The sequence below is a fragment of the Cygnus olor genome, assembly GCF_009769625.2.
Source record: "Cygnus olor isolate bCygOlo1 chromosome W unlocalized genomic scaffold, bCygOlo1.pri.v2 SUPER_W6, whole genome shotgun sequence".
NCBI lineage: Eukaryota > Metazoa > Chordata > Aves > Anseriformes > Anatidae > Cygnus > Cygnus olor.
In genome coordinates, this window is record NW_024429077.1 from 754,427 (window position 1) to 767,684 (window position 13,258).

The 13,258-nt window shown below is 53.0% G+C and overlaps 1 protein-coding gene across 1 annotated transcript in view; it reads left to right on the forward strand.

Moving 5' to 3' along the window:
- Positions 1–13,258, forward strand: part of LOC121063000 (protein FAM214B-like) — a 64,236-nt gene that overhangs the window by 46,703 nt on the left and 4,275 nt on the right. The window contains exons 4-6 of the mRNA XM_040543317.1: positions 1,335–1,427; positions 6,958–7,030; positions 9,275–10,528. Coding sequence (XP_040399251.1) covers positions 9,452–10,528 — 1,077 coding nt within the window. The 5' untranslated portion in view covers positions 1,335–1,427; positions 6,958–7,030; positions 9,275–9,451. The remainder of the gene's footprint in view (positions 1–1,334; positions 1,428–6,957; positions 7,031–9,274; positions 10,529–13,258) is intronic.

Here is a 13,258-nt window from a genome sequence, read left to right on the forward strand (position 1 = left end):
CAGCTGCAGGGCATGTGAGCGGGTCCTGGGGTGTACTTGGAGATGCTTTTGGGGGTGGGCTGGGGAATCCTGGTGTTTCCCTGCACAGTGCATTTGGCAGCAGCACCTGGGTTGTCAAAATGAGGTGCAGCCCCTCAGGCTAGGGGGGCACACTACTGCCCAGTGCTGGCATCACCAGGTGACTTGTGTGGAGATCTCGGCTGAGATGGGTTTGTGGTGTCAGCATCTCCTGATAGACTCATTCTCCCGCAAGGCAGCTGCCTCTGGGGAGCAAAGGGCTCAGCCTGCCTGCCCGGGGATTTGGGAAGGGCTGTGGCTGCCGAGGGGTGTGGGTCAGAGAAAGAAAGGTGCAGGCTGAATCTGCACATTTGTCCTGTGTGGACACGCGCAGGAAAGATGTGGCTTTCTCCTGCCGTCCTGTGCTGACTCTTGCCGCCAGTTGCCGATTTTGTTTCCCAGTGGCTGGCCGTACCACGGAAGTCATGGTGCAGATCTGCCCTGGGGATGGAGGAAGGAAGCAGCTACCTGGGGTGAGAGCTCTTCCCGTCCTGGGTGGACAGAACATGGTATGCCAACACCATGGCGTCCTTCTGTGGCTGCAGACACCCACCTGCTCCTCTACCGGCCTTCCTGCAGGGTGCCAGGAGGAGCTGAGCTTTACAAAGAGCTTTTGTCGAGGCTTTGGACCAGGGGGGTTGTTGTGCTGCAGCACTGACTTGCCCTGCTGCGAGTGCTCTGTGGGAGCTGGCGTGTTGCATCTCTGTTCTGGCTGCTTGCTGGTGGTGCCCTTCCCCTGGCTCTGATGGAGGTGGCTTTTGGGCTGGTCTGTTTTCAGAGACTGGGACTAATTACAAATCTTACTGGAAACATAATGAGGGAACAGCATGTTTTCTGAGGCGGCCAAGGTCAGGCCACATGTTCATTGCACTGATGCAGAATTTGCTGGACCAAGGTGCCAGAAAGGGGTGCACTTGGGTATTTGGTGCCTCTGAGCATCCCTGCAGGGATTTTGTTCTTCTGCCTGGCCCTACTGTTTCCATCTTTCAGAGCAGTGCTCGTGGTCAGGTTGCCCAACAGGACACAGACAGTGGCTTCCCTCCAGATGGCTGCTGCATTGAGCCCCCAGCTGAGGCTGCATGGGGAGAGAGGTGCACGGTCCCCAGCGGTGGGCAGCGTTTTCTCCTTCACCCAGAGCTTCCTGGGACTGCAAAGCTCCTGAGCAGCCCCATGGCAGAGGGACTGACGATGGAGGTGCCTAAAGGCTCCTGCCTGCTGTGAAGGTGTTGCACCATGAGCTGCTGCCTGGGTTAATTCTCCTCTTTGCCCTCTTCCAGGCATCAAAGCTGTGGTGCTGGTGGATCGTGACCACAACAGAGCTGTGTTGCAGCTGCAAATCTACTTCATACATCAAGGGCGCCTCTGAGCAGGTGAGTGCTGTGCACGTGGAAGGATTGCTGTCTTTGCTCTGGGGGAGGCTGATGGGGGGCCATCGTGCTCACGGTTGTCAGGCTCCTGGTTTCTGCCATCCCTGCCATGCATCTCTTACCGGAAGAAAGCAATTGCAAGCCCTTTTCCTTGTCTGTAGGGCCAGAAAGTGTCGGGTGCTGTGGGCGGATGGGGTGGATGGGCATGAGACCAGCGGCTAGCTGAAGGCCCAGAGGTTGCTGGTGATCTGCAGTGTCTTGGAAAGCAGGTCATGGAATGATCACCAAAAAGAAGTAGGGATCTGTTCCTATACATAGATTTTCATGCAGGAAGGCAAGGAAGAGGGGTGTAAAGGATAAACAAGGTATGAGAGTTTACAGCTTAGCTTAAAGTATTTGTGGCTTAAATAGAAAGTAAAGTGAAAATACTGCCTGAGATGACCTATAGATTCATGTGACCTTTGGATTTGGGAGAGTGTGGTGGTTTTACCGTGCTAGGCAGCTGAACACCACAACCGCTCTCTCACTCCCCCTCCTTAGATGAGGAGGGGAAGAAGTAAAGAAAAGAACAACTCACAGGTTGAGATAAGGATGATTTAATTAAAGAGAAGGAAAAAAAATATTAAGGAAAGATTATTATTAATTAAACAATTTAACTAAACAATTAACAATTTAACTAAAGGGGAAAAAAAAGGAAAGGGGAAAAGGGAGGGGGAAAGGGAAAACTAAACAAAACAAGTAAAGGCTATGTGGAAGTGCAGAGGAAAGAAATTACTCTCTACTTCCCACAAATGAGCGATGCTTGACCACGTCCTTGAAGCAGGGCCTCAACGCATGTAGCCGGTGTTCGGGAGGAGGACAGACATTTTCACAACGAGAGCCCACCCCTCCCCTCTTCCTCCTTTTTCCACCTTTTAGTGCTGAGTGTGACATCATATGGTATGGAATATCCCTTTGGTCGGTTTAGGTCAGCTGTCCTGGTGATGTTTCTTTTCTCACATCTTTGCCCACCCGTAGGGGGGTTAGAGAGAGTCCTGATGCTGTGCCAGCACTGCTCAGCAGCAGACACAACACTGGTGTGATACCATTGCTGTTTTAGCTACGAGTGCAGAGCACAGCACTGTATGGGCTGCTGCAGGGAAAGTTAACATCCCAGCCTGACCCAGTACAACTTCCACCCCTTATTCCATAACATTTGTGTCACACTCAGGTCCCACATACTTTAGCATATAAGTATTCTCATCACCGTTGTCCCTTGTCCTTTAACAGATCGATGGGTAGGTATGTCTTTTCATTCTATAGGTCTTTCTTGGAAAATGTTCATAAGAACTGTTGACGATTTGGTCTTCATCTGCCAAAATGGTCACTCACAGCAGGCGGAGTTGGATGTCTGGATGCCAGCACCAGCTTAGCTCAAGTCCTTGTTGCACTTGCCCAGTTCCTTGCGAAGTTGACCTGTCGTTGATCCTGCAGCCTCTTCCTACAACATATAACTTAGATTACAGATTAGATTTCTCTCAAGGTTAAATTTCCTTGAGGCACGCACTTGATATCCCCATTCTTTTGCATGACCCACCAGGTAGGTATACCCTGGTCCTTGGGCGAAGACAATCCCACGAGTGGGTTTGCCTTTTCCTGAGGCAGGAGCAACCCACACCACCTTCCCCATCCACTTTCCTACATGCACTACGGGGACTTTAGCTCCTTTCACCGTGTGTAGGGGTTTTGTTTCAGCAGGACCAGGACGGCTGTCAGACCCCCTGTTGTTAACTAGCCAAGTGGCTTCTGGTAGATTTATGTCCCATTGTTTCCATGTCCCAGCACCGAATGCTCCTAACATAGTCTTTAACAGTCCATTGTACCTCTCAACCTTCCCAGAGGCTTGTGGGTGATAGGGGATGTGATACACCCACTCAATGCCATGTCTCTTGGCCCAGGAGGTGACCAAATTGTTTCGGAAATGACTCCCATTGTCAGACTCAATTCTCTCTGGTGTACCATGCCGCCACAGCACTTGCCTTTCTAGGCCCAAGATTGTGTTTTGGGCCGTGGCATGGTTTACTGGATATGTTTCCAGCCACCCAGTAGTTGCTTCTACCATGGTGAGTATGTACCGTTTGCCTTGGCGGGTTTGTGGGAGTGGTCCAATGTAGTCAATTTGCCAGGCCTCACCATATTGAAACCCTAGCCACCTCCCCCTGTTCCAGGGAGATTTTACCTTCATGGCTCTCTTAATTGCAGCACAGGTCTCACACTCATGGGTGACCTGTGTGATGGCCTCAATGGTCAGGTCCACCCCTCGATCACGAGCCCATCTGTATGTGGCATCCCTCCCCAGATGTCCTGATGTTTCATGGGCCCATCGAGCTACAAACAGCTCACCCTTACGTCCCCAGTCCAGGTCCACCTGAGCCACTTCAATTTTTGAAGCTCGATCCACCTCTTCATTGTTCTGATGTTCTTCAGTTGCGCAGCTCTTGGGCATGTGGGCATCTACATGACGTACTTTTACATCCAGGTTTTCTACCCGAGCAGCTATATCTTGCCACAGGGTAGCAGCCCAGATAGGTTTACCTCTGCGCTGCCAGTTGCTCTGTTTCCATTGCTGCAGCCACCCCCACAGAGCATTTGCCACCATCCATGAGTCAGTGTAGAGATACAGTACTGGCCATTTTTCTCTTTCGGCAATTTCTAGGGCCAGTTGTATGGCTTTTACTTCTGCATACTGACTCGACTCACCTTCCCCTTCCATGACCTCCACGACTCATCGTGTGGGACTCCACACAGCAGCTTTCCATTTCCGATGGCTCCCTACCACATGGCAGGATCCGTCAGTGAACAACACATACTGCTTTCTGTCTTCTGGCAACTCATTATATGGTGGTGCCTCTTCAGCACGGGTTACCTCTTCTGTCGGCACTCCGAAATCCCTGCCTTCTGGCCAGTCCATGATCTCTTCCAGGATTCCTGGGTGATTAGGTTTTCCCATTCGAGCCCGCTGTGTAATTAACGCTATCCACTTACTCCACGTAGCATCAGTCGCATGGTGTGTAGTGGGAATTTTCCCTTTGAACATCCAGTGTAACACAGGTAGCCGTGGTGCCAAGAGGAGCTGTGCTTCTGTACCCACAACTTCTCAAGCAGCTCGAACACCCTCATATGCCGTGAGTAGCTCTTTTTCAGTTGGGGTGTAATTGGCTTCTGATCCTCGATAGCCCCGACTCCAGAAACCCAGAGGTCGACCTCGAGTTTCTTCTGGGGCTTTCTGCCAGAGGCTCCAGGTGAGGCCATGCTCCCCGGCCGCAGTGTAAAGTATGTTTTGCACAGCTGGTCTGGTACGGACAGGCCCAAGGGCTACTGCACAAGCTATTTCTTGTTTGATTTGTTCAAAAGCCTGTTGTTGCTCGGGGCCCCACTCAAAATAGTTCCTCTTTCGAGTCACTCGATATAGAGGACTCACAAGCTGACTATAGCCTGGAACATGCATTCTCCAGAATCCCACAAGGCCTAGGAAAGCTTGCGTTTCTTTTTTGCTAGTTGGCGGAGACATAGCAGTTATTTTATTGATCACATCCATTGGAACGTGGCGACATCCATCCTGCCATTTTACCCCCAAGAACTGGATTTCCTGTGCGGGTCCCTTGACCTTACTCTGTTTAATGGCAAAACCAGCTTTCAGGAGAATTTGGATTACTTTCTTCCCTTAGTAAACGAGCTGACTTCTGTTTCCATTGTTTTGACTTGACTATGGGGGCGACTGATACCATAGTTGGTTGATCCTCTGGGTCAGTCACAGCATGTGTTATCTGGTCATCAGATTCAGAGACTTCCTCCCTCTCTTCAAGGTGCTGGATGATGTTAAACAGTGTTTGATAGGAGTAAGCCAGGACCCAGCACAATGCTGCAAGCTGTCGTTCTCCGGCATTATCAGGGTCAGGGCATACCACTCTCAAACATTCTATCAGGTTTTTAGGATTTTGCACTTGTTCGGGGGTGAAGTTCAAAACTATTGGAGGAGACACCCGTGACAGGTACCTGCTGATATCCTCCCACACACCTTGCCACCTGCCACAAGACTGTTTCGGGACAGGTTCCCGGGTAAGCTTTCTAAACAATCGACTAATCTTAGAGAGAAGAGGAAACCCGTTATTCAGAATTAGAAATAGCAATATATGGGTTACACATGGATATTCAAAATACTCAGAAACTGTTGTAATTAGCCCACTGTGAAAGAAGGAGGAGGAGTTCATAAACTGACTTCCAGATGAGGAAAGGAAGGCAGTGTAATTCTGAATATTCTCTAAAAGACAGTTTCCATGAGACCCAAGTGATAACAGTGCAGAGCCTGAATGCCAGATTAAACTCAAGGCCAGTGCTTGGCAGCACAGCGAATTAAATAAAACGAACACAGATTGTAGCACATTCTCGGATCGGATATAGAGGAGAAAGGAGAACATGACACGGATTGCATGACACATGATCAAACAAGCCAATATTAACAGGACACTGAACATGGTGACTAGCAAGTACGTGTGTTAGTTGTAAGCGTTTTAATCAATTCTACTGTTATCTCAACCCTTCGAGCCCCACGTTGGGCTCCAAAAAGGACTGTGGTGGTTTTACCGTGCTAGGCAGCTGAACACCACAACCGCTCTCTCACTCCCCCTCCTTAGATGAGGAGGGGAAGAAGTAAAGGAAAGAACAACTCACGGGTTGAGATAAGGATGATTTAATTAAAGAGAAGGAAAAAAAATATTAAGGAAAGATTATTATTAATTAAACAATTTAACTAAACAATTTAACTAAAGGGGAAAAAAAGGAAAGGGGAAAAGGGAGGGGGAAAGGGAAAACTAAACAAAACAAGTGAAGGCTATGTGGAAGTGCAGAGGAAAGAAATTACTCTCTACTTCCCACAAATGAGCGATGCTTGACCACGTCCTTGAAGCAGGGCCTCAACGCATGTAGCCGGTGTTCGGGAGGAGGACAGACGTTTTCGCAACGAGAGCCCACCCCTCCCCTCTTCTTCCTTTTTCCACCTTTTAGTGCTGAGTGTGACATCATATGGTATGGAATATCCCTTTGGTCGGTTTAGGTCAGCTGTCCTGGTGATGTTTCTTTTCTCACATCTTTGCCCACCCGTAGGGGGGTTAGAGAGAGTCCTGATGCTGTGCCAGCACTGCTCAGCAGCAGACACAACACTGGTGTGATACCACTGCTGTTTTAGCTACAAGTGCAGAGCACAGCACTGTATGGGCTGCTGCAGGGAAAGTTAACATCCCAGCCCGACCCAGTACAGAGAGGCTGAGCTTCAGTACTGCCTTCTCTGCCTGTGTGACCCTGTGGGCAGGCAGCACCAGGCTTTGGGCAACCTGGTCTAGTGGGAGGTGTTCCTGCCCATGGCAGGGGGGTTGGAACGGGGTGATCTTTAAGGTCCCTTCCAACCCAAACCAGTCTGTGATTCTACCCTCCTGCCCTGCTCTTGGTGAGCCTCTGAATCTTGCCAGCCCTGCATCTCCCCCTTTCTTTCCCTCAGAGCTGCTGAAGAGCTGGAAGAGGACTGAAGAGCTGGAGAGGACGGCGCAGAGGTTCGGAGGCACACTGTGATGGTGGGAGCCATTCCACGGCAGCCACGCCGCTTCTGAGGGGTGCCTGGCTGGCAGGTGTCTTCAGCTAGCTGTGCCAACGACAGCCCGTGGCGGGACGGGGAGGTTGATCGGGAGTGCAGTGGTTTTCTGCTGCAGAGGGGTGAGTTTGGGGGCAGCCAGGGCAGGCTGCAGCATGGGGGTTACACAGCCTCAGAGAGGGGATGAGGTTGGAAGGGACCCCCTAGGTCCATCTGGTCCAACCCCTGCCCAAGCAGGGACACCCAGAGCAGGGTGCCCAGGATCACATCCAGGTGGCTTAGCCTTCTCCCCTCCAGGCTGAACAATCCCAGCTCTCAGCCTTTTTCATAGGAGAGATGCTCCAGTCTCTTAATCATTGTTGTGGTTTAACCCAGCCGGCAGCTAAGCACCACACAGCCGTTCACTCACCCTCCCCCCTCCCTCTCTGGGATGGGGGAGAGAATTAGAAAGAAATGAAAGCCTGTGGGTTGAGATAAAGACAGTTTATTAGGACAGAAAAGAAAGGAAAATAATAATAATAATGATAATAGTACTACTAGTAATAATGTGTACAAACAAGTGATGCACAATGCAATTGCTCACCACCTGTTGACCGATGCCCAGCCTATCCCCGAGCAGCCGGCCACCCCTCCCCCCCGGCTAGCCACCCCTATATATTGTTCAGCATGACGTCAGATGGTATGGAATACCCCTTTGGCCAGTTTGGGTCAGCTGTCCTGGGTCTGTCCCCTCCCAGCTCCTGCTGCATCCCTAGCCTGCTCGCTAGCAGGACAGAGCGAGAAGCTGAAAAGTCCTTGGCTTGGTGTAAGCACTGCTCTACAACAATTAAAACATCAGCATGTTATCAGCGCTCTTCTCATTCTAATCCAAAACACAGCACCCTGCCAGCTACTAGGAGGAAAATTAACTCTATCCTAGCCAAAATCAGGACAATCATCTTAGTGGCCCTTTGCTGGACCCTCTCAGGTGTGGCCTCACCAGTTCTGAGCAGTGGGGAAGGATCACCTCCATTGACCTGCTGGCACTGTTCCTCAGAATGCAACCCAGGATAGCATTAGTCTTCTTTGTCGCAAGGCCACACCATTCCCTTGTGGTCAAATTGGTGTCCACCAGGACTCTCAGGGCCTTTTCAGCAAAGCTGCTCTTCAGCCAGTTGGCCTCCAGCACGTACTGGTGCATGGTGACACCTTTTGCTTCTCTCGAAGTCCCTGACCTCAACTACCCTGACCGGGCACCTTCTCATCCCCATCGTAGCGGGGATCAAAATACCACTCATGGCCTCAGTCTCCAGATGACCTTGACCTGCTTGGAGAACTGCTTCCCCTGTTGCATGCCTGCCCCTGAGCCTTTGTTCCACAGGATTAGAGAGAGCTGCCGGGACAGGCAAAGGGCAGAGCTGCCAGGCGTGGGCTGTTTATCAGGCTCTGGAGCTCCTCGGTGGGCCAGTGAATTTTCTGTAGACATCCCATCTCCTCGCCTCTTGCAGACATTTTAGGGTTTATTGTGCCAGACAGCTCATAGCCAGGATTCTCACAACTCTGAAACTGGGCTGAAAATGGAAATAGAGGCCTTGTGTAGCATGAAGGAGGTTGAGTCCTCGAGGCAGGCAGGGATGGGTGGTATGGGTGGTGCAGGCACCCGTGGTGGGCTCTGCAGCCCCTGGTGCCATCCAGTTGTTTCAGGACTCTGGTCCAAGCTGGCAGAGCTAACTGTGACAATAATTCAGGTTCCCCCAGGTTGCATAGACAGGTTCCATGCCCACTGTGGGGCTGGTAGCCTCGAAGCCAACCCTGCCTCCTTTAGCGCATGCGGCTGGGGCTGGTTTCTTTGGCAAGTGCTCGGAGATCTAGTTGCTGTTGCCCAGAGGGGTGATTACAGTCCAGAGCCCCTGGGACTGGTCTGACCTGCCTGACTCCTGTGCTCTAGAGCAGCACAAGCACATCAGGTCCCTGGCAGAGGGCAGGCCCCCTTCTCCTTGCCTGTACAGACTTGTCCTCCGTAGCCTCCAGCCCAGCTGGAGACTCCTCTCTGTGCCCAGGCCAGGAGGGAAGTGCTGATCCTGCAAGTGGGTGATGCCATGGGGTTGTCTGCAGAAGCCATGCCAGGCTGATTCCTCTTCCCATCCCTGGGGAGGGAGGTCCAAGCAGGGCTGCCCATCTCCCAGCAGGTCCAGAAGGCAGGACGAGGACCCTGATCCCGGCTGACCTCTCTCCCCTCTCTTTCCAGATGCTGCGCTGCAGTGCACCCCATAACGGGGGGCTCACTCGGACGTCCTGAGTGAGGGGGTCCAGTTCCTGCACCTGCCCTCCCACCATCACCTGTGGCACTTTACTGTCCCCCTCCTGCTGCTGCATGGGCTGTCCTGGCTCCAGCTCCACGTGGGGCCCAGCCAAGTGAGGCTCCATGCGGCACATCCATGCAGAGACGTCCCTGCCCCCGGAGCCCAACACAGACTCCGGCCTGCCCCAACCCAGCAGAGAGGTGGCCTTGGAGCCTTCCTCGCAGTGCTGCACCCACCACGGCATCCTCATGGGCTACAATGAGACGGAGATCAAGCGCCAGAAGGTTTACCAGGTCTCCATCTTCTCCCATCTCTCCAGCTCCTCTGAGAGCACAGAGCAGCGGGCAGGCAGCCAGCCGGCTGTCAAGAGGGGCTACCCCAAGCAGCGAACTCCAGAGGGGGTGCGGGATCCCAAACGAACTCACTGGGGTGGCGGGGGGGTGGATGGCAAGTGTGACAGGGGCCCCAGGCAGGCTGCCCTGGAGGATGATGATACCTTCAAGGATGGTCTGCTGGTGGAGAAGCTGTCCCTGTGTGGCTCTGCCCAGCACTTCTCTCATAGCGGGCTGCGGGTGGTGGAGCACCAGTGCGAGGGCAGCTCTAGCCACAGCCCTAAGGCCAGCAGAGAGGACAAGCTGCAGGATGCCTCCTCCTCCCGGCCTCAGCACATTGCTTGCAGTACTTTGCACATGAGAGATGGTTGCCCCAACCCGCTGGGGGATCAGCCCGCGGACTGCAGGGAGAACGGGGAGCGGGTGAGTGGCCACAAACTACTTGACTATCATTTGCACAATATTGCACAAACGTCCCAGCTGGACTCTGGTGGGAGGAGAGAAAAGCCAGGGAGCAGCCCTGCTCAGAGCAGCAGGGCTTGCAGAGGAGAGGAATGGCCAGTGGCGGCCAATGGGTGCAAGGAGCCCCCGGCTCCACAGACAGTGCTCAGCCCCGAGCCTGGCAGCCTGAGCTCCCTGGAGAAGACGCCTTGTGGGAGTAGCTGGGTCAGCGGCAGCAGCTGCCAGGCCAAAAGGAAGCTGCTGCCCACTGGTGAAGTTGTGGCCGACTCCTGCTCCGAGGACGAGAGCCTGTCCCCACCGGCGAGGAAGAAGAAGACCCTGCCGTGCCACCTAGTGCCCACAGCCTGCCGCAGCACAGACACCAAGGGGGCCCCTTTCTGGAACCACTTGCTCCCTGCAGCCAAGGTGAGCGTTGCTGGGGGGGTAGGAAGAAGTGGGGAACAGCTTGGAGACACCCAGAGCTGTCCCTCTTGGGCACATGGCCCACAGTGGCATGGCACCGTGTCCTGTCCCAGTGCCACAGTGCAGTGGATAGTGGCCAGCCCTGGGACATGTGATCTGTAGCCTGCCACCGGCCCTACAAAAGCAGAGGCACCCTGGCTTGTTGCTGCTCAAAGCCAGGATGCACTGTACGTGGGACACAGCTCCATCCCTGTCCACGTGCCCTTCTTGGTGACTGTCCCCCAGCCTGGCTGCCCCCAGCACTGCCCTTACAGAGTGAGGTCCTCCAGCAGCTTCCCTTGCTTTTCCAGCCCAGTCATGCCAGCTAGCTCCATCACCCCTTTGTGTTGTGCTGCCCTTTGTGTGGCTTCCAGAAAGGAAAACCCCTGAAAAGGGGGCACTTTTAAAAGGAGACAGCAGTTGAGCCTACCAGGGGAGGTGCCCCGCTAGACCTTCTGTTCACAAACAGTGACGGACTGGTGGGAGATGTGGTGGTCGAAAGCTGTCTTGGGCAGAGTGACCACGAAATGGTAGAGTTCTCTATTCTTGGCGAAGTCAGGAAGGGGACCAGTAAAACTGCTGTCTTGGACTTCCGGAGGGCTGACTTTGAGCTGTTCAGGACACTGGTTGGCAGAGTCCCTTGGGAGGAGGTTCTGAAGGGCAAAGGAGTCCAGGAAGGCTGGGCACTCTTCAAGAAGGAAATCTTAATGGCTCAGGAGCGGTCTGTCCCCACGTGCCCAAAGACGAGCCGGCATGGAAGAAGACCGGCCTGGCTGAACAGAGAGTTGTGGCTCGAGCTTAGGAGAAAAAAGAGGGTTTATAATCTTTGGAAAAGAGGGCGGGCTACTCAGGAGGACTATAAGGATGTTGCGAGGCTGTGCAGGGACAAAATTAGAAAGGCCAAAGTTCATCTGGAGCTCAATCTGGCTACTGCCGTTAAAGATAACAAAAAAAGTTTTTACAAATACATCAACACAAAAAGGAGGACTAAGGAGAATCTCCATCCTTTACTGGATGCGGGGGGAAACTTAGTTACAAAAGATGAGGAAAAGGCTGAGGTACTCAATGCCTTCTTTGCCTCAGTCTTTAGCAGCAAGACCAGTTGTTCTCTGGATACCTGGTACCCTGAGCTGGTGGAAGGGGATGGGGAGCAGGATGTGGCCCTCACTATCCACGAGGAAATGGTTGGCGACCTGCTACAGCACTTGGATGTACGCAAGTCGATGGGGCCGGATGGGATCCACCCAAGGGTACTGAGGGAACTGTCGGAGGAGCTGGCCAAGCCGCTTTCCATCATTTATCGGCAGTCCTGGCTATCAGGGGAGGTCCCAGTCGACTGGCGGCTAGCAAATGTGACTCCCATCTACAAGAAGGGCTGGAGGGTAGACCCGGGGAACTATAGGCCTGTTAGTTTGACCTCAGTGCCAGGGAAGCTCATGGAGCAGATTGTCTTGAGTGTCATCACGCGGCACTTGCAGGGCAACCAGGCGATCAGGCCCAGTCAGCATGGGTTTATGAAAGGTAGGTCCTGCTTGACGAACCTGATCTCCTTCTATGACCAAGTGATGCGCTTGGTGGATGAGGGGAAGGCTGTGGATGTGGTCTACCTTGACTTCAGTAAGGCTTTTGACACTGTTTCCCACAACATTCTCCTGAAGAAACTGGCTGCTCATGGCTTGGACTGGCGTACGCTTTGTAGGGTTAAAAACTGGCTGGATGGCTGGGCCCAAAGAGTTGTGGTGAATGGAGTCAAATCCAGTTGGAGGCCGGTCACTAGTGGAGTCCCCCAGGGCTCAGTGCTGGGGCCAGTTCTCTTTAACATCTTTATCAATGATCTGGATGAGGGGATCGAGTGCACCCTCAGTAAGTTTGCAGATGACACCAAGTTAGGTGCGTGTGTCTATCTGCTCGAGGGTAGGAAGGCTCTGCAGGAGGATCTGGATAGGCTGGACCGATGGGCTGAGGCCAACTGTATGAAGTTCAACAAGGCCAAGTGCCGGGTCCTGCACTTGGGGCGCAACAACCCCAAGCAGAGCTACAGGCTGGGAGATGAGTGGTTGGAAAGCTGCCTGGCCGAGAAGGACCTGGGAGTATTGGTTGATAGCCGGCTGAATATGAGCCAGCAGTGTGCTCAGGTGGCCAAGAAGGCCAACAGCATCCTGGCTTGTATAAGAAACAGTGTGGCCAGCAGGTCTAGGGAAGTGATTGTCCCCCTGTACTCGGCTCTGGTGAGGCCGCACCTTGAGTACTGTGTTCAGTTTTGGGCCCCTTGCTACAAGAAGGACATGGAGGTGCTCGAGAGAGTCCAGAGAAGGGCAACAAAGCTGGTGTGGGGTCTGGAGAACAAGTCTTGCGAGGAGCGGCTGAGGGAGCTGGGGTTGTTTAGCCTGGAGAAGAGGAGGCTCAGGGGAGACCTCATCGCTCTCTATAGGTACCTTAAAGGAGGCTGTAGAGAGGTGGGGATTGGTCTATTCTCCCACGTGCCTGGTGACAGGACGAGGGGGAATGGGCTAAAGTTGTGCCAGGGGAGGTTTAGGTTGGATATTAGGAAGAACTTCTTTACTGAAAGGGTTGTTAGGCATTGGAATGGGCTGCCCAGGGAAGTGGTTGAGTCACCATCCCTGGAGGTCTTTAAGAGACGTTTAGATGTAGAGCTTAGTGATATGGTTTAGTGGAGAACTTGTTAGTGTTAGG